At 38.3% G+C, this 19,005-nt stretch overlaps 1 protein-coding gene across 1 annotated transcript; it reads right to left on the bottom strand.

Moving 5' to 3' along the window:
* Positions 1–332: 332 nt before the first annotated feature.
* Positions 333–18,704, bottom strand: LOC131676910 (uncharacterized). The gene is made up of 4 exons (XM_058956308.1): positions 18,215–18,704; positions 1,788–1,950; positions 1,077–1,217; positions 333–1,010 (listed from the first exon to the last, which is right to left on the bottom strand). The coding sequence occupies exons 1-4, from the start codon at positions 18,330–18,332 to the stop codon at positions 725–727; spliced, it is 708 nt and encodes a 235-aa protein (XP_058812291.1). The 5' UTR covers positions 18,333–18,704; the 3' UTR covers positions 333–724.
* Between the last annotated feature and the right edge of the window lie 301 nt (positions 18,705–19,005).

Raw genomic sequence — 19,005 nt, 5'->3', positions numbered from 1 at the left:
AACTATCATAATCATCTTTTCTTGCTAATCGTTGACAGCAGGGCTATTTGGCCTACTTCAAGAGTGTGTGTTTTCTAGGATAGTGTTGCATTGCGGCACCTTTTCTTAAGTTTAGAGTCAATTTACAACAGATGATAAAAGACGGTGGGCTGTGGCTGCTTCGTGTTACGCTGAATAAGTCAAAATAGTCGGAGAATTTTGGTTCAATCCAGAGTTTTATCTTGCTGACATCCAAAAACCAGTTACACTAAATATTACATATCTATAGAATCATCCACCTCGAATTATTGATTGGATTTTCGAAGGTTATTAACAACACGATAACAAAATACTTCCTAGCATCTAAACTGTTTATGTACAGTATTTGCAATCTTTCGCCAAACTGCAAGATTCTAATATTTTGCTCGATTAGTAATAATCGTGCTATATTTTACATAATAGCCACTCATGCACGTTTTCTAGAATGTATAGATATTAATCAGCCCCCAATGTGTGACATATGCATCATAGTTAGGAGAAATGTCCCGAGTGCACGCGAGTCCTGCCCAGCTTCCAGCCTAACGGTGGGCAGCACTCGCATCTGCACGTGTCATCAATATAGTATCACTAATTCTACGGTAGTAATAACGATTATAAACTTTTCGCCTCGCGGAAACGACCGTCACCCCGGATAGCGACGAAAAAGAAAAAAAACGTATTATCAGTTACTTGCATTCCACGCAGCTTACGAACTTCGACCGTACTTCCGATGTGGTTTGGAACCTAGCAGCTTCAGTAGATTGTTGTTATTGCTTTCACGCCCACCACCGGTGTTCATAAACAATCGTCCAAAACTTTCTTCATCCGAATCACCCGATTCGGGTCCAGCAACCGTTTTCAGAAGAGCGGCCGTTTTTCGGCGCTGCTGACGCATACGTAAACTTTCCTCTCTGATGTCGTTGAGATCGGGGATTTTCGGGGATCCAACTTCAACAACGCTTTCGGCGTCGTCAGCGTTTGATTTTTCCGATCTAATGGAAAAAATTACTCTTGAATTCAAGAAGTTTGCCTAAAAGACGTATCGATAAAACACTCACTCCACATCATTTTCGCCGGAAGCCGATGACGATGAACCTGTCACATCGGAATCGAGTAGATCCATCATAGTTGCGGGCGGAAGTCGAAAGAGTCGATTCATCGGTTGGTAGTAAGCGGCACTTTGAATCTCGTAGGCGGACCTGTTTCGGATCAGACATTAAGGTTCAAGTTACCTTTTTTAAGCATGTGTTAGAATTGAACGCTTGGTAGTGTGCGTAGGAAAATTTGTGTTCAGCTTTGCCACCGAATTATCCATTTAAACCTTTTTAAAACTCTAAAAGAAGAATATCAGTCGATTTATTAGATCATCACGATTCAATTCATGCAAAATACCTGCTGGAAAAACCATCGGCTTAGCTAAATGGTGCTTTTGAAAAAGTGGCTGTGGTTTTTTCATTGCGCAGTTGTGTTGCGTACCCCAGCTCGGTGTGGTAGTGTGATAAAAAATCACAGCCACTTTTTCAAAAGCACCATCCAGCTAAGCCGATGGTTTTTCCAGCAGGTATTTTGCATGAATTGAATCGTGATGATCTAATAAATCGACTGATATTCTTCTATTAGAGTTTTGAAAAGGTTTAAATGGATAATCTGGTGGCAAAGCTGAACACAATTTTTCTTACGCATACTACCAAGCCTTGAGGTAACTTGAGCCTTAACAAAGTAACAGATTACAAAGCTATGTATTGAAGTTATAAAAAAAGGTAGCTTACCCTTTACTCCCAGGCGGATTTCTCTGTTCGATGTTGGGCCACAGTAGATCCGGTGTGGATATTGGCGGTGCCGGGATGGTTCGAGCGACGATAGTTCGCCCAGGTGGACCGGACCGTTTACCGTGTCCACCCCAGCAGGAGTGACCGTAGCTGAGGCAACCGCCTGAGGGAGATGGAGGTAGAAGACCAATTGGATGATGAAGAAGAAAGATGATTAATTCCGACTTGTGCGTGTGAGTGCATGTATGCTATTTTCGTGTGTGCTTCGCATGGAGAGCAAATGTTGTGGTTTGGGAGTAACCACAATTCCCAAATTAAATTTTATTGTAAATCTGGGGGCGATTCCTTTCGGTAGTCAAACAGAGATGTAGAAAGAAACAACTTAAGATGGGGTACTACGAATGACTGAAAAACAGTTATTCAATTAATGAAGACAATTTTAATTTTTTTTTAGATGCAAAATATAAATAGGTAAATCATTTGCTATTATTTGTCAGAAAAATGGAAGCTTTAGTAAATCTTGTCATCAATATTGTCCCGGAACAAATCATATCTTGTTTATAAATAGCTTATACTGTATTTGCAAAATATTTGCGGATAAATTATATGTTATTTTACTTTAGGATCCGAACCATTGAATGGATGAATGGAACATGCCAGTCGAAGGCCACGTGTCCAACACCAACCCGCTCCATCGACGATAGAGTAAATTCTAATTTTATGATTTTTTTTGGCGAGACAACAACTCTACTGGAGCTGTAGACCTGGGGTCTCGGCAATTAGAAACGAGACGGGGAATGTCACCAACTAAAACACTGCCTAAGGCCAATTGCCGGGGGGCGTGACTCTGAATGTGATACTCCTTGTACGGTTCAGATATGTACGGGCGTAGGGACTTCGCGTGTATCATCGCGAAGGGCTCGAACATTTGTACGTTAACCTGTTCGATCGCTTGGGCGTTTGTAGGTCGCGTGTGCTAGCGTGTATGTAACTTCGCGTGTATTAATTCAATTTTATAACTCAAGCGGACCGTGAATATGACACTTAATTTTCGGTGTACGGTTCAGATGCTAGAAGAGAGTGAGTTTTTCCATATCACTAGTGTTTCCGGTCATGTCGCCATGGAATGTGTTGTCTAGTGGATATGAGCGTCATTTTTAGTGCAACTGAATGCATGGAACTAGGTTGCTAGGGCCGAGAGTAGGGACTTCCGGACGTATGATCGCGCGAACCCGGGCCTATGTAGGCTCACTCTTGTCTTGCGTTTGCAAATTTATGAATCCTAAAACGTTCCCTTAGATAACGGAGTGTTATTATGTTATATTATGTTTGCGAGGTTGTGAGCGTAGGTGTGCGTCGATGATCGCGAAGGGCTCGAGCGTTTGTATGTTATCGTGTTTGTTGCTTGCGCCAGCGTGAATCCAACTTTGCGTGCATAAATTAGATTTTATAATTGTGTGGCAATTCGCATGTATGCTTGAATGATTGCGCGCAGACCGTAAATCTGATGCTTAATTTTTAGTGTATAGTACACATGCTAGAAGAATAAGTTTCCCCATATCACTAGAGTCATGTCGCCATGGAACGTGTTGTTAAGTGAATATGAGCGTCATTTTTAATTGGGCCTACTGAAGGCTTGGAACTAGGCTGCTAACCCGAGCAAATGAAAAGCCCATAATGCCCCCATGGAATCGGTTCAACCCATAAAACACTATCACTATGATCCGGAAGATCCCATTTAAAATTTCAGGAGGGATGACAGTATATTTTAGTATTTTTATGGGGTCGCATAGTGTTTGAACCCATGAGAATTTGTTCGGGAAGACCAAGGGAAGAGATTTCCGGACGTGACCGATGAGACTTGAGACCTCGTTTATAAGTTTATTGGTACTGAGTCATTCACTTAATCACCGGGATGTTTTCATGTTTGCTAGACCGCGGGCGTTTGTGTACGTGGATGATCGCAATTGCATGTTCGCGTTTGTGATCAGGTTTGTGTTATCGCGAAGGCCACGAGCGTTTGCACGTTTGGAATGGGAGAGATTGAAAGTGTATATGAGAGAATATAAAATTAATTGTGTTAGTGAGTGTTAATCTAATGTGGTTTTCGTTTGAAGCGAAACTGAGTCAGTTCCTAACCCCAACTGCTGTCAAAATGTATGAACTGACAGCAGTTGGGGTTAGAACCTGACTCAGTTTCAGGTTCAAGCGAAATCGCCATAAATCATGGTACACTGAAACCTCCATTTACGAACCAAACCGGGAATTCGTAAATTGAATTAGTTCGTAAAAAAGTGTTCGTTATTTGGGATTTAGTTCGTAAAAAAAGTTTGCTTCACATTCTTATTAATATTCATTGGTTGAGCTATATTCTCGATAACCCTGACAATATGGGTATTTTTGGAACGGACTTGACAAGTAGATGCTGAAAATGGACAGTTGGAACCGTTTTGAAATCCAAGATGGCGACTTCCGGTTGAGCAATATTCTCGATAACCCTAACAATATGGGTATTTTGTAACGGGCTTGACAAGTAGATGCTGAAAATGGACAATTGGAACCGCTTTGAAATCCAAGATGGCGACTTCCGGTTGAGCAATATTGTCGATAACCCTAACAATATGGGTATTTTTGGAACGGGCTTGACAAGTAGATGCTGAAAATGGACAGTTGGAACCGTTTTGAAATCCAAGATGGCGACTTCCGGTTGAGCAATATTCTCGATAACCCTAACAATATGGGTATTTTGTAACGGGCTTGACAAGTAGATGCTGAAAATGGACAATTGGAACCGCTTTGAAATCCAAGATGGCGACTTCCGGTTGAGCAATATTGTCGATAACCCTAACAATATGGGTATTTTTGGAACGGGCTTGACAAGTAGATGCTGAAAATGGACAGTTGGAACCGTTTTGAAATCCAAGATGGCGACTTCCGGTTGAGCAATATTCTCGATAACCCTAACAATATGGGTATTTTGTAACGGGCTTGACAAGTAGATGCTGAAAATGGACAATTGGAACCGCTTTGAAATCCAAGATGGCGACTTCCGGTTGAGCTATATTCTCGATAACCCTGACAATATGGGTATTTTTGGAACGGACTTGACAAGTAGATGCTGAAAATGGACAGTTGGAACCGCTTTGAAATCCAAGATGGCGACTTCCGGTTGAGCAATATTCTCGATAACCCTAACAATATGGGTATTTTGTAACGGGCTTGACAAGTAGATGCTGAAAATGGACAATTGGAACCGCTTTGAAATCCAAGATGGCGACTTCCGGTTGAGCAATATTGTCGATAACCCTAACAATATGGGTATTTTTGGAACGGGCTTGACAAGTAGATGCTGAAAATGGACAGTTGGAACCGTTTTGAAATCCAAGATGGCGACTTCCGGTTGAGCAATATTCTCGATAACCCTAACAATATGGGTATTTTGTAACGGGCTTGACAAGTAGATGCTGAAAATGGACAATTGGAACCGCTTTGAAATCCAAGATGGCGACTTCCGGTTGAGCAATATTGTCGATAACCCTAACAATATGGGTATTTTTGGAACGGGCTTGACAAGTAGATGCTGAAAATGGACAGTTGGAACCGTTTTGAAATCCAAGATGGCGACTTCCGGTTGAGCAATATTCTCGATAACCCTAACAATATGGGTATTTTGTAACGGGCTTGACAAGTAGATGCTGAAAATGGACAGTTGGAACCGTTTTGAAATCCAAGATGGCGACTTCCGGTTGAGCAATATTCTCGATAACCCTAACAATATGGGTATTTTGTAACGGGCTTGACAAGTAGATGCTGAAAATGGACAATTGGAACCGCTTTGAAATCCAAGATGGCGACTTCCGGTTGAGCAATATTCTCGATAACCCTAACACTATGGGTATTTTTGGAACGGGCTTGACAAGTAGATGCTGAAAATGGACAATTAGAAACTTTTCCAAGTATTGAACTTGGCGATTTCCAGTTGAGCATTATTCTTGATAACGAACAATGTGGGTTCTATTCCCATCATGTACTCGTCAACCCTATCCCGAAAATACCCATATTGTTGAGGTTATAGAGAATTGGATTCCAAAATAGTTCAAGACATCGATTTCCGTCATGCACTCGTCAACCCCATTCCGAAAATACCCATATTGTTGCGGTTATAGAGAATTTATCTAAACCGGAAGTCGCCATCTTGGATTCGAAAATGGCTCAAGACATCGATTTCGGTCATGCACTCGTCAACCCCATTCCGAAAATACCCATATTGTTGCGGTTATAGAGAATTTATCTAAACCGGAAGTCGCCACCTTGGATTCCAAAATGGCTCAAGACATCGATTTTCGTCATGCATTCGCTAACCCCATTCGGAAAATACCCATATTGTTGAGGTTATAGAGAATTTATCTAAACCGGAAGTCGCCATCTTGGATTCCAAAACGGCTCAAGACATCGATTTCCGTCATGCACTCGTCAACCCCATTCCGAAAATGCCCATATTGTTGAGGTTATAGAAAATTTATCTAAACCGGAAGTCGCCATCTTGGATTTCAAAATGGCTCAAGACATCCATTTCCGTCATGCACTCGTCAATCCCATTTCGAAAATACCCAACTTATATTAGTAACAATTAACTAAGAATACATAAGTATATAACTTCATGCTGTAATGTACGAACTCAAACTTTCCAAAAAGTGTTCGTTATTTCCAATTTAGTTCGTAAAAAAGTTACGTAAATCGAATATTACGTAAAAAAAGAGTTCGTAAATGGAGGTTTCAGTGTATAGTAATAGAAGTACAATAAAAACAGACTAATGAAGTAGAAGGAAAGAACACATGTAACATGCAATCAAACTACTTGAACTCGTCTAAATGCTAGCAAATGATATTCATTAACGACAATTGCGTTCTGTTAGAATTTCTCGTCGGTTTCTGTGTCTGGTACCGAGTTATGATGTCTGTGCTTGGCTAACCGAGACATCACTCGGTACCAGCCAGTTGCTTTAGGCGTTCACACATGTTATGAGAACTGTTTGGATTTAATGTCTAACTGGCGCCAATTTGGTGCTTGTTTGGATATATCGTCTAATTGATAGCAAGTTAGTGTCAGTTACTGACGAGTGGAAAACGAACCATTCAAATCCAACTTACTTCAAAAAATCTGGTTTGCTCCAATTTGAATTGAAGTAACAAAGTTATTGTTTCTCTTTTGAAGGATTTTTATTATAAATCTGTATTTATTAAAGTATGAAAAATTTTGCCCAGGTATTCAGAATATTTCAAAATATGCACTGTTATGTCGAATAATCTGAACGAAAATGTACTATTAGTATCGAGTGGATTGTCATACAAAACATCCCGCGCCGGCTCGCAATAACTATTCCAAATGTCAATCAAATGAGTTATCATTGTAGTGATAACTGAAATTCTTCAAGCAAGTGAACAGCAGGTGGTTGTCAGCGATAAATGGAGTAAGTTCAGTGTTTGCTCCATTACGCTTATCAGAATGACTGAGGACTTTGCATATCAGAGATCTCTGCACACACATTTATCCAGAAGGCAACAAAAGTTCACTCTTAGGATGGATTAGCTAGTTCATTCTCTTCCCCTTGAGTATAGGGACATTATCATCTGATTCACTTGAATTTTAAGTTCACAAAATTCACAAAGGTTCAAATTGAGAGTTCTTTTATTGGAAAACCGAATGCCTAAACCCGAACTTTATCTTCTGATTCATTTGACGAAATGGGATTCGATGAAATAACCTATACACTTTACGTTGTATTAAGTAGATAACTTACTGCCGCCAATGCACAAATTGTGTCAAGAAGAAACTATATGAATAAATAGTTTGGAAAAAAATCAATGAGAGCATCCCTGTTTGTACCTAATGGGGCCCTTTGTATGAACTTATGGAAGAGAATAAATCATGATCCATTACTCATCTCTTACTACACGTACGGTTTGAACAATTTGGAAGAACCTCAATGCCTCATGCAAAAATTGCATTTTAATTCATATGAGTAAAGAATCGGGACCCGGAAGTAATTTACTGCTCAGAAAATAAGGAATTACAATTATTTTTGTAAATAAATTACCCTGAAATTTCCACTCCGGATAATGAGCAGAAGATTTGATCACTTTCAACCAGCGTTCATAATGCACTTTACCAAACAAGTCTATTCATCTGTATATTTTGTTACCAAGAAAAAATCTGAGTTTTATTTGTTGCTACCGACTTTATTCGTGATCGCTGGTTTTTGGATTGAGATACCTAGTCTCGAATCTCGTTTCAAAGCAGCAATGGAAACAATAGACAGTGTAAACAATGACGTCTGATGTCTCCTTGTGTCAGAGTTTGCTAGCACATGTATGAAACGTGTGTCTCAATCTTTAGAAAGGGCTTCAATAAGCTTGGTACAGTCTGTGTACAGAAAGATATTCTTTTGATCGAATATAAAGACGAATTAGAAAAAAGCTATGCGACGTATGGACGCATTCTCGAATTTGCGTGTTAAAAAAGTCTCTTATCGCTAGACACACTACTTTATACATTATATCACAGCTACATATTCAAAACAAACACTGGAATGCAACGCGTTCCGCACATACAGGAAAAACACATTAGTTTTCCCTAATTTCTAACCCCAGCACAAATGGAGAAAATCGACCGGCGCCAAAGTCGGCTTAACCTCAAAGCACCAGAACGGGGCGGCCCGTTTGCAAGTGATGTTTGCAGATGGAAAACCGCATAATCACTCCTCCTCCTCCTACTACTACTACTACTAGATGAGGAGCAGCACTCGTAGTTAGCAGGGACCTGACCATCCGACCAGGCGGGCGAACCCGACGAACAGATGATAATTTCCCGCGCCTCTTATCACTGGCCGGGAATCAATGGGTTCTACAAACAGGCAAATGTACTCCTGAGCACTCACTTTAGATATGGAGCGATTGTTTGCCAAGGGGAGACCATTTTTGCTCAGAAGTTGGCTGTGGCACAATGTCACGCCTATTATGATTGGAAGTTAATTGCAAAAATTGTTTTCCATTTATACCGTTTCGGTCGGCGTTGGGAAATGATAGTAAAATTAAACGCTGCGAGTGGGGTTTTGTAGAATCTGGGTACGAGTTTAGGCATAAAAGTCATAATTGAAGCGTATTTGAATTGCTAGCCGTCGCACCGTAAGGAAGTCACTTAGGACAACCCATCTTTCTCTTATTTATCAACGATCTTTGCACCCAAATCAAGTGTGGGAAACTACTTTTCGCCGTTTGTTTTCCATTCAGTTGCCTCAGGACTCGATTCTGCTGTGTTCCAAGATGATATATTCGATATTGAAGAGTGGTGATTATTGAATGGCATGCGGGTAAACGATGATAAATGCAAGATCTTTTGAGTGCTCGCCAACTCTGAACAACTGTGAATGTACTCTTCAAAGCTGTATCAGCTGATTTCGAGGATGTGTACATATTGAAATCCTTGCTTCTGTTGCTTACAATGACCACATTCTGAGAAAAACAACAATGAATACTGCCGAATTTTGTATCCATTCGAAAATGATAACGTTTTCTCGTCCTTCATTGACCAACGTGAAAACCAACATTGAGCGTTCAAAACCACGCAATCAGTTCATGTGTTCACCGTCAAATTGACTAAATATCAATTTCCTTGCCCACGTAACCTACGGCATTTTCCGGCGTGTGTAAGCTGCGCCACCAACAACATTCTAATGTAGCTACAAAGACAAACATCGCATGACGTCAGCTCCTTTCAAACAAATAAAAACAAAAGAAATTTCCATTGACAACCACATGGCATTTCGTCATCCGTGAAAGAATGGAGGTAAACCTAAAAGCATTCCGCGAGAACTTTGTCCTAGCCCTTTTCCCCACCCGCTGTCACTTGTGCGAGTGATAATAAGTGGAAAACGTCCGTGCAGACGCGGTCATAGATACCTCGAATGCTAAAGGCATTTTTTTTTATGTTGACCCGTCAACATGTTCGCTGTTCGCTTTGCTGAGACGACGGGAACGTGCCCCACACCGGGAAGGAATCAACCGAGTGTGTATAAACGTGACGACATTCCATAAGCGGGAGTTGCAATGTCTCCCTGCACCTATTCAGAATCAAACCAGTAGCAGCTGTGGCGGTAGCGAAAAAATTCTAATATTTTCTTTTTTCGCGATTTCAGAGTGCCGGATAAGTTTTTGTTTCATCACCCATTTGTTTGCAGGAGGAAATGGGAAACCAATCCGTTGCATAAACATAAATTTATGTTGCGCTTCGAGGGTATAGAGAGATTCTCTTAACCCTGCACGGTCTAAATCGATTGGGATTTTAAATTTTAGATTCTTGGAAGAGTTAGGTTGACGTATGATAGAGGGAAAATAAAATATCAAATTGAAAGTCGGTAGCTAGTGGGTTAATATATGTCGACCAGCAAGGGAGGAATTACGCTAAGTGACTTCAGTGATGAACTCTGGATAAAATTTTACGAATGCTACAATGCTCTTCATATTCGTAGCGCGAAACAATACTTGCGAGTTGCTAGGGATGGTGTTCAGAGATTGAGAAAACTGTGAGCGGCATACACAATGGGACAAAGGAAGGGATGAGTATCTTTTGGGATTTCAATGCCGGTTGAGGAAGGTAATTACAGTATCATCGGTTTTGGAAGTTCACTGAGTGTTGCTTCCTTGGTATAACCAATAGTAATCATAACATAATCAGAAATTGCGCGCAGAAGTGATTGCTTAAAATCGGCATTCTGTTATACTAGTGTTATGGAAATAACTCAGCTTCCGTTCCTGTTTTCAAATTATTTTTGCAGTTTAATATTAATAAAAGTCCCTCTTACTACGAAACCTGACAAACGATCACCGAGTAAAATCAGCACCGACACGATAGAAACCACGAAAAACTCGTCGCGTGATAGAAATGGGAACGTTACCGGTTTATTAAAGTATAAGCAATGCTAGGCTATTCGGAGTTCAACTTGCTTATTTGACCAATCGTATGAGTATGACAAATGATAAATTTCCCCTAATTCTCGGCAGCCGGCTACCCAGAGCAACTATTACATGATAACGCCACTGGCACAGTTACTACCAACTCTCCTCTTCCTGTGATACATGCGAAGATGCAGAGGATTCCTCGGTCCCTAGCAGTGACATGTATCGAACTAACATTCCTTCCTTTCCCAGAAAATCTGGACAATTTTCGACCCCCGCCCACTTCGCTTGAAATTTTTTGAAATTGTTACTATGGGAAAATATGGAGGAAAAATACGTTAAATGCTACAACTTTTGAAGTAGCTATCAGAAAATTACAATTTATACCTCTTTTGGAAGGAAATAATATTAGTATTTGAATGGAGATATTTTTGTTTCTAGGAAAATGCGGGAAAGTAGGGTGCTGGGTCATTTTGGCCTCAAAATCCCCTATTTTTAATGATTTTTCTGCTCCGTGATGCAAATCATACATATTTTGTAGTTTTTCTAATGTGAAAAAATCTCAAAAATCGATCGGAAGCTTTTTTGACCTTTGTCCGAATACGAGAAGTTGGGGTTATATGGCCTTTTGTCATTCATATAAAACTTCATCATTTGCTCGTGAATATATCTCTATTATTCTTCACTCAATTTTCATAAACTATACCTTTTTGAACGTGCAAAATCCTTAGGATTATAATAAAAATAGATTCGTTACCGGTAAAATTTAGGAACATCAAATTATCTGACATATAGTATCGATTTCACATTTTTATCATAAAATCGCACATATTAACTCCATTTAACAACAAAATTCTTATTTAATTTACTATTTTTAGTGTAAAATATGCTTAGGGATCACATGAGAAAAGTTTCATTCCTGGAAAAATAGGGGAAGTTGAGGTATTAGGACAAATAATGAAAAAAATAGATTTGTAGAGTAAATATCAAAAAGTTTGATGTTGACGAATTTTACCTTTAACGTTTTTATTTTTTTTTATTCCTCAGAATTTTACACGTTCAACAAGTTACATTTTATGAAAATTGATTGAAGAATAATAGAGATATATGCATGAGAAAATGATAAAATTTAATATGAATGACAAAAAGCCCTATAACCCCAACTTCTCGTATTTGGACTAAGGTTAAAAGGGTTTCGATGGATTTCTGAGATTTTTTTACATTAGAAAAACTACAAAATATGTATGATTTGCATCACAGAGCAGAAAAATCATTAAAAATATGGAATTTTGGGTCCAAAATGATCCAGCACCCCACTTTCCCGCATTTTCCTAGAAACAAAGATATCTCCATTCAAATACTAAGATTATTTCCTTTCAAAGGAGGTATAAATTGTAATTTTCTGATTGCTATTTCAAAAGTTATAGCATTTAATGTATTTTTCCTCCATATTTTACCATAGCACCAATTTAAAAAAAATTCAAGCGAAGTGGGCGGGGGCCTAAAATTGTCCAAATGATGTGAAATTTGGCAACTGACCTTACTTTGACATTTGTCACAATATAAGAGGGGGGGGGGGGGCTTTGAGAATTCAAAAAAAATTTTTTTTTGCGATGCCCTAGTCAACAGCCATCACCACACTATATAAAACACGTTGAAGTCCGGTAACAGCACTCTTGCGCCCATAGTTGGTCCCCCTGAACGGGATTCGCAGAAGAGAGTTATTGCGCGCGAGCTTGAAGATCCAGGCGTCCGAGACGAACAGGGCTCGCGAGCAGTCCTTCCGAATGCTTAGAATTCTGGTAGTAGGGTTTCCAAACAGCAGAACAATATTCTAGTGTTAAGCGAACCAGCGCGCAATGGAGTGATTTTGAACAGTATACGTCCTTAAAGTTTTTCGCTATTCGGCAGATGAACACAAGCTGTCTTGATGCCTTATCCACAATGGATGATGTATGTGGTTTGAACGTTAGTGCCGAATCCCTGATGACTCCGAGATCCTTGACGTGAGAGTGTCTTGAAATACTCGAGTCGAAGAAATGGTAGTTAAACTGAGTCGGATGGCGTTTTCGCGTGAACATAACGATTGAGCATTTGCTCGGGCTTAAAACCATTCTGTTTAGATCACACCACGTACTAAAGCTCTCCAGTTAATTCTGAAAAAGCTCTGCATCGGTTTTATCCCATATTTGTAGATAAAATTTCATGTCGTCGGCTAAAGAAAGGCGGGGTCCTTGTAATTTGATGTTGACGTCATTAAAGTAGAGGAGGAATATCACTGGACCGAGATGGCTTCCTTGTGGTATGCCGAATGTAGCGAAGAATGGTGCAGTTAGACAGTCTTTAATGCTGCTTTGGAGTTGCCTTCCATCGAGGTAAGAACGAAACCAGCGCAGAAGTTGTCCATGAATGCCGAGCTTGTCCAGCTTCGCCATCGCAATATCATGATTGATTTTGTCGAAGGCCGCAGATAGATGTAAATAGCATCGGTCTGCAATCCGTCAGCGAATCCATCGAGTACATATGTTATGAACGAGAGCTGGTTGGTCATTTGTCAAATAGCCGAATGTCGTTAGGCTGAATGTCGTGCTCTGTACTATAGAAATTCACGGAAAGACCCGTAATCCAGCTCTCATTGTAAACATTTTCTAACGTGGAATTGAGGGAAGCGTCTGGTGTAAAGTGCTCAAACCGAAAATTATTATGCTTTACAATTTTGAAGGCAAGCCAAGAATGGATCTTTTGTGTAATGTTAAGATCTATTTATATCTATTGAGCGCAAACAAAAAAAAATATTTTCAGTCGCGCTGGGCCACACATACGAGCATTCCGAGAATAGACGTCCAACCATTTCCACGTCGAGGAGCGCCGCGGCGAACACGGTAACTCACACAAAATTATCTGTCACATGAAATTCAATAAGATTTGTAAAGCTTTGACTTGTAGTTACTCGATGGACCAAAAAAAAGGAAAAATGTTCGAGCATCGGAAGATGGCTTCATGAAAGCCGAAAAATCTCGTATTTTACTGTAAAATTCGCTTCGTTTTCTTCAAAATAATAGGGAGAAAAAAATTTTATTCAGTTTTCTGTGGAACATCCACAGACTACACATATTGTGCATTCTTTTAAAAAACAAATCAATTGACTGATTAGTTTTTAAGTTATCATATTCGCCAATTTGAAAAATGCGGTTTCAAGAAAAAACGCTATTAAAGGGTGTCCCACATCAAAATTCATCACGGAAAATCGCTGTAGAAAATATGGGTATTTTCTCTTGAAAATTTGGGTAAAAGTATTTACACTGTATATTTATCGCTATCAGTTTTTTTGAAAATTGTTGCCGATAGATGGAAATATACGTGTGTTATACTGCCCATAACAGCATAAGAGTCCCATGTTGAAAAACAGCAAGCCGAGAAAAACGCTGTTCAAGATTGTCCCATCCATTGAGCCAAAAGGATTGGACAACCATGTTTTGGTATTTTTTTGATATTTTCTGAACAAACCCGGTAATCTTATTTGTGCAGTGTGATTCAGTGGTGATACAGAATACAATCCAACGGATAACTCATTTTCGACAAAAATCCACGTGGGGCTCTTATGCGTTTATGGGCTGTATAGCAAATACGCACGAGGAATGCATGGCTGTTTAAAACAAAAGGAGTTTATCGTGGCCACCGAGATTGCTGGAGACTATTCTAGAGATTCAATACTAACAATTAAAAAGATAAAAAAGAAGTCGCTTTTTTGCCACTACCCCTTAATAATATTTATCAATGAGTCTGTACTGCAGTTGTCGATTTCGAATACTGCAACAATCGGCCATTTATTCGAGGAGTGGAGTGCTTAATAAAATAGGTATGTACGTATGTGAGTTGCACTATTTAACAAAATAAAAACACTGCATTTTGATATTCTGAAACTGTAGTGTGGTCTGTAGTCTCAACCAAAACGAAACTATTGAGGTATAGTATCTTCGAATAAGTTTTACATCGTAATAGAGCGCGTCTTTTGATAAAATAGTGTTGAAAATCATTTACCCTAGAAGTAATTTTGGAGAATAAATACTTCGAAATAAATAGGTGTCTTCAGAGAAGTTGTTGAAAATGCCATCAGAAACAACTTGGGTGAAGGCATGAATGCTCATCATACTTATGGTAGCGGGACATATTGAGTTATTTGCAAAAAAAAACTTGTTCTATTCAAAAAACACTCTTAAATTTGTTGTACCTTCTGCAAAGCTATTTTGTACATCGCAAAGCTTACCATAAAAACTGGATTTGAGAATAGTGTCGTAAATATCGTTTTCAATTTGAATATGCTACATACATAGAACATGTGTGTCTTCAACAACATTGTTTCAAATGACATTCTTAACAATTTTGCTGAAGACGTTAACCATCTAAATAATTGTTTGAAGATTTAGTTCTTCGTATTTCTGGGAAACATAATAAACAATAAGAAAATTGGGAAAACAATATACAGGGTGTTTGGTTCATGGTTAAGAATCTCTCGGGGGGTGATAGACTGCCATATATGGAGAAAAAAATTGTTCTGCACATACCATCAAATCTCAACCGTTACAGAGTTATTGAACTTTTTGTATAAAAAACTTATTTGTCTTAAAATACCTCTAACTTTAAAAGTATACTTTGTATTTTAAATGTTTTAGTTCCATTCGAAAGGTGAGAATTTCGCATTGAGTGATGCCCTCACATGTTTCAGCTAATGAGTTTAAGTAGCCTTTTCAAAGTAATTTATTGAAAATTAAACAATTTTAAACGATTTTTCGTTCATTTCTTGAAAATCCTAATAGTTAACCTCATCATTTTAATAATTCAAATTGTTAGTCTTGATGAGCTGCTTAATTCGTTCTTTGACATGATACACTTACCTTTTCTTATTTTCACGATTTTGGGTTATTCAACTTGGATATTTTTATCTCATTTTCACTAGCACCAGCTCTAATTGAAAAATTGTGGCACTTATTGTACTTTTTTTCTTTTTATTCGAAAGCCAGGAAAATTTTACAGTGAAAAATGTATTAATACCTTTCAGTTAAGTGAATTTAGTATTCTTTTAAAAGTAAATTAGTTTAAAGTCAGTGCTATTATTAGCATTTTCGTTAATTTTCTTAAAATAGTAAATAATAAACATCACCATTATTATCATGGAAATAATGCATCTCAGAAAGTTCTACAGTTCTTTCTTTGACTCCATTCAATTATCTCTTTTGGTTTCGACGCAAAATCGTTTTTATCACATCGTTTCATATGCAAAAATAACGATTTCGAACCCACTACATTTGTGGCGAGCTCATGCTGTGTTAACTATTAAATAGCAGCGAAATGAAAAGAGATATAGACAAAGTGTCTAATTAAAAGTTATAGAGAACATTAAGGGGCATCAAATGAACAATAGTAACGATAAATTTTGTTGATTAATAATTAGAATAATTCAAAAACTCTCCAAAAAACACAAATTTTCAGTTATTTCGTTAGTAAAAAATCATTTAGTACACTTAACTAAAAGATATTTGTACATACCCTGATAGGATATTTTCTCAGCTTTCCAATGAAATCTTGTAAATAACGATATAAAGCATATTTTTTAGATTACAGTCTTTTAAGCACTTGCAAGTCGGTTACAGGAAAATTATAGTAATGAAATTACAAAGAAATGAGAAGAGATAGAAATATGACGTCCAAGAACAAATTATGAATCGTCCTAAAACCCAACTTTTGGATAATGGATATTGCTATAATCATACGTCATTATTTCGAGAAAATTAGCAAAAACCTCCTTAAAAACACTAACTTTTAACTACTTTACAGCTAAAAGGTAATTAAAACTAATTAACTATAAGATATGAGAACACCATTGAATAGGAAATTTTCTCGCCTTTCAAATGGAACTAAAAGACTTAAAATACAAAGTATACTTTTAAAGTTAGAGGTATTTTAAGACTTTAATAAGTTTTTTACACATAAAGTTCAATAACTCTGTAACGGTTGAGATTTGATGGTATGTGTAGAACAATTTTTTTCTCCAAATATGACATTCTATGACCCCCCCGAAAGGTTCTTAACCATGAACCAAACACCCTGTATATAACAGATGGTTAAATCATCGCTTTGGGAACACCGTATTATAGATCTATTTTTGAGAGTTGTATGTATACAACATCTCGTCTTTTTGAATCAATTTTAAATCATAGTTTTGCAAACAGTCCAAATTTTCACTTACTAATCATGTTCCTTCTACTTTCTACACGTGACCTTAGCACACTCAAATTTACATGAAAGTATACCTTAAAAGGAAAGCGGTACTAGGGTAATTCAAAAATATGGTCGACGCACAAAACATTTTCCCCGTAACCGCATCAATCACTTTTCTGATTGTGATACCGTCATGTATATTGAATATAATGCAATGAAGGTACGCAAAAAGAACATGAATTCGAAAAAAATTCAGCGTCCAGCTTGCTACAGTTCAATACTATCGAAAAAACTTCGATTTTTGGCTCCTAGACAAAAGTTACCGCAGATAGATATCCGGCTTCCCTGTTCAAAAAAAGTGCTAGCGGGACAATGCCGCACAGGATTTCAAGTAATTCATCTTTATATTTTTTGCACTTCACAACTAGTATTAAACCTATTTTGCATAATCTCGACTTATGTCACTGTTGAGTCAAGATAAATTTCCGATATGTGACTATTTTCCAGTGCTCTACAGTGGTGTAACCCCTTAAAATTTAAAGGAATTCGTGCTTGGTAGTCGCAATTGAGTTCGAATGGTGCACCTATCCCTACCCTTTCTTCGTAACCCTGGAACATGGCACTTCTTGTGCTCAGACCACTATATTTACCTATAATAAACAGACTCCCCTGTGTCAATCGTGTAAATTTTGAACGCAAGCGCCTAAATTTTTATCAATTGCGAAATCCAAAAGCAAGGGGGAAGGAAAGTGGAAAATACTGCGTCAGTTAATTTCTTTAGTGAAAATTAATTCACTGATAGGGTTTTAATAAACCTACATTAGAGTAGTAAAAATCAATTTGTTTAGAAAGAAAGTACAATATAATATTCTTGCGACTGCAGATCGGATACAATGGATGGCGGGTGAAATATGCCAAAATGTTCGTATTATTGCAACAGACAACGTAAGGTAAGTGTTAAGGAATTCATTGCTTTTTATTTGATCTGGCACAGACAAGGTGACTCTAGTTTATTTCCACATTTTATGAAATATCGTCGACAAATAATTAAAGCATACAAATTCACTTATCTTATCATAGTTTGTTAAAAACAAATAGAATAAGCATAAAAATGTGATTTATTACTATGATGCCGATCCTACGCTTAATGGTACCTGTATCCTTTTAGATATTGTTTGTATTCATGTTTTGTAAGGGTGGAATGCTACACATGATTTATCTGATAAACGGTGTCCTTACTATTTTTTAATTACCTTTAACACAGTCTAAACAGAAACACAGCACAAAGACCACTACGAAAACAACCTGTACTCGGTGGCGAATCGTGCCACTAGTCATTTTCATTTTCCTCTTGACACTGGAATTCACCATAAAACTCTATGTAGGCAATTTGGCGCAGATTTTTGTTATCACCAACCACACGCTTCAGGCCTAATCCACTTGTTCTGTCATTTTTATCAAATTTAAAAAATACAATTACTCGCGGAATAAAAGCTTTTTTTATGACAATCTGCGTGATATTGTTCGAATTACGGATTTTGTTGCGATCAAAAACGGTTTCGGTAGAAACCGAAAATAAATCCTTTATTAAATTATTACACTTTCTGCCAATGAAACCAACTATCACTTCCGCCTGCCCTATTCCGGAACGCGACTAACAATATGAAAAAAAAAATTATCCTTTACACCACGCGGGATTTGGACGACTTTTGGCGCTTCTCTGTAACCTGCTCAACGCTACAACTGTCACTGTCCAACCGGTGCGCGATGGCAGAGCTTTTTATAGAGGCACGTCGTAACTAACAGCCGACGACCAAGCTTCCATGCATGCATGAATGCATGCATGCGGCATGAATGTATGCTGCAACGGGAACGGAGCGCGCCGGCGGTTTCGGTTCCAAAGCTAAATGGACGGAACCTACGGCACACCGATTGTGCGTGTGCTTTCTTCGCAGACGGTATCTTTGGTTGGGGACCGGTGACTTTTTGAGATTTACCCCACATACAGCGGTTGCGGCTGCTGGTCATGGCGTGAACGTTGGAC

Source organism: Topomyia yanbarensis, chromosome 1, assembly GCF_030247195.1.
Source record: "Topomyia yanbarensis strain Yona2022 chromosome 1, ASM3024719v1, whole genome shotgun sequence".
Lineage (NCBI taxonomy): Eukaryota > Metazoa > Arthropoda > Insecta > Diptera > Culicidae > Topomyia > Topomyia yanbarensis.
Note: the sequence above shows the minus strand (reverse complement) of the source record. Positions and strands in the feature narration are given on the sequence as shown.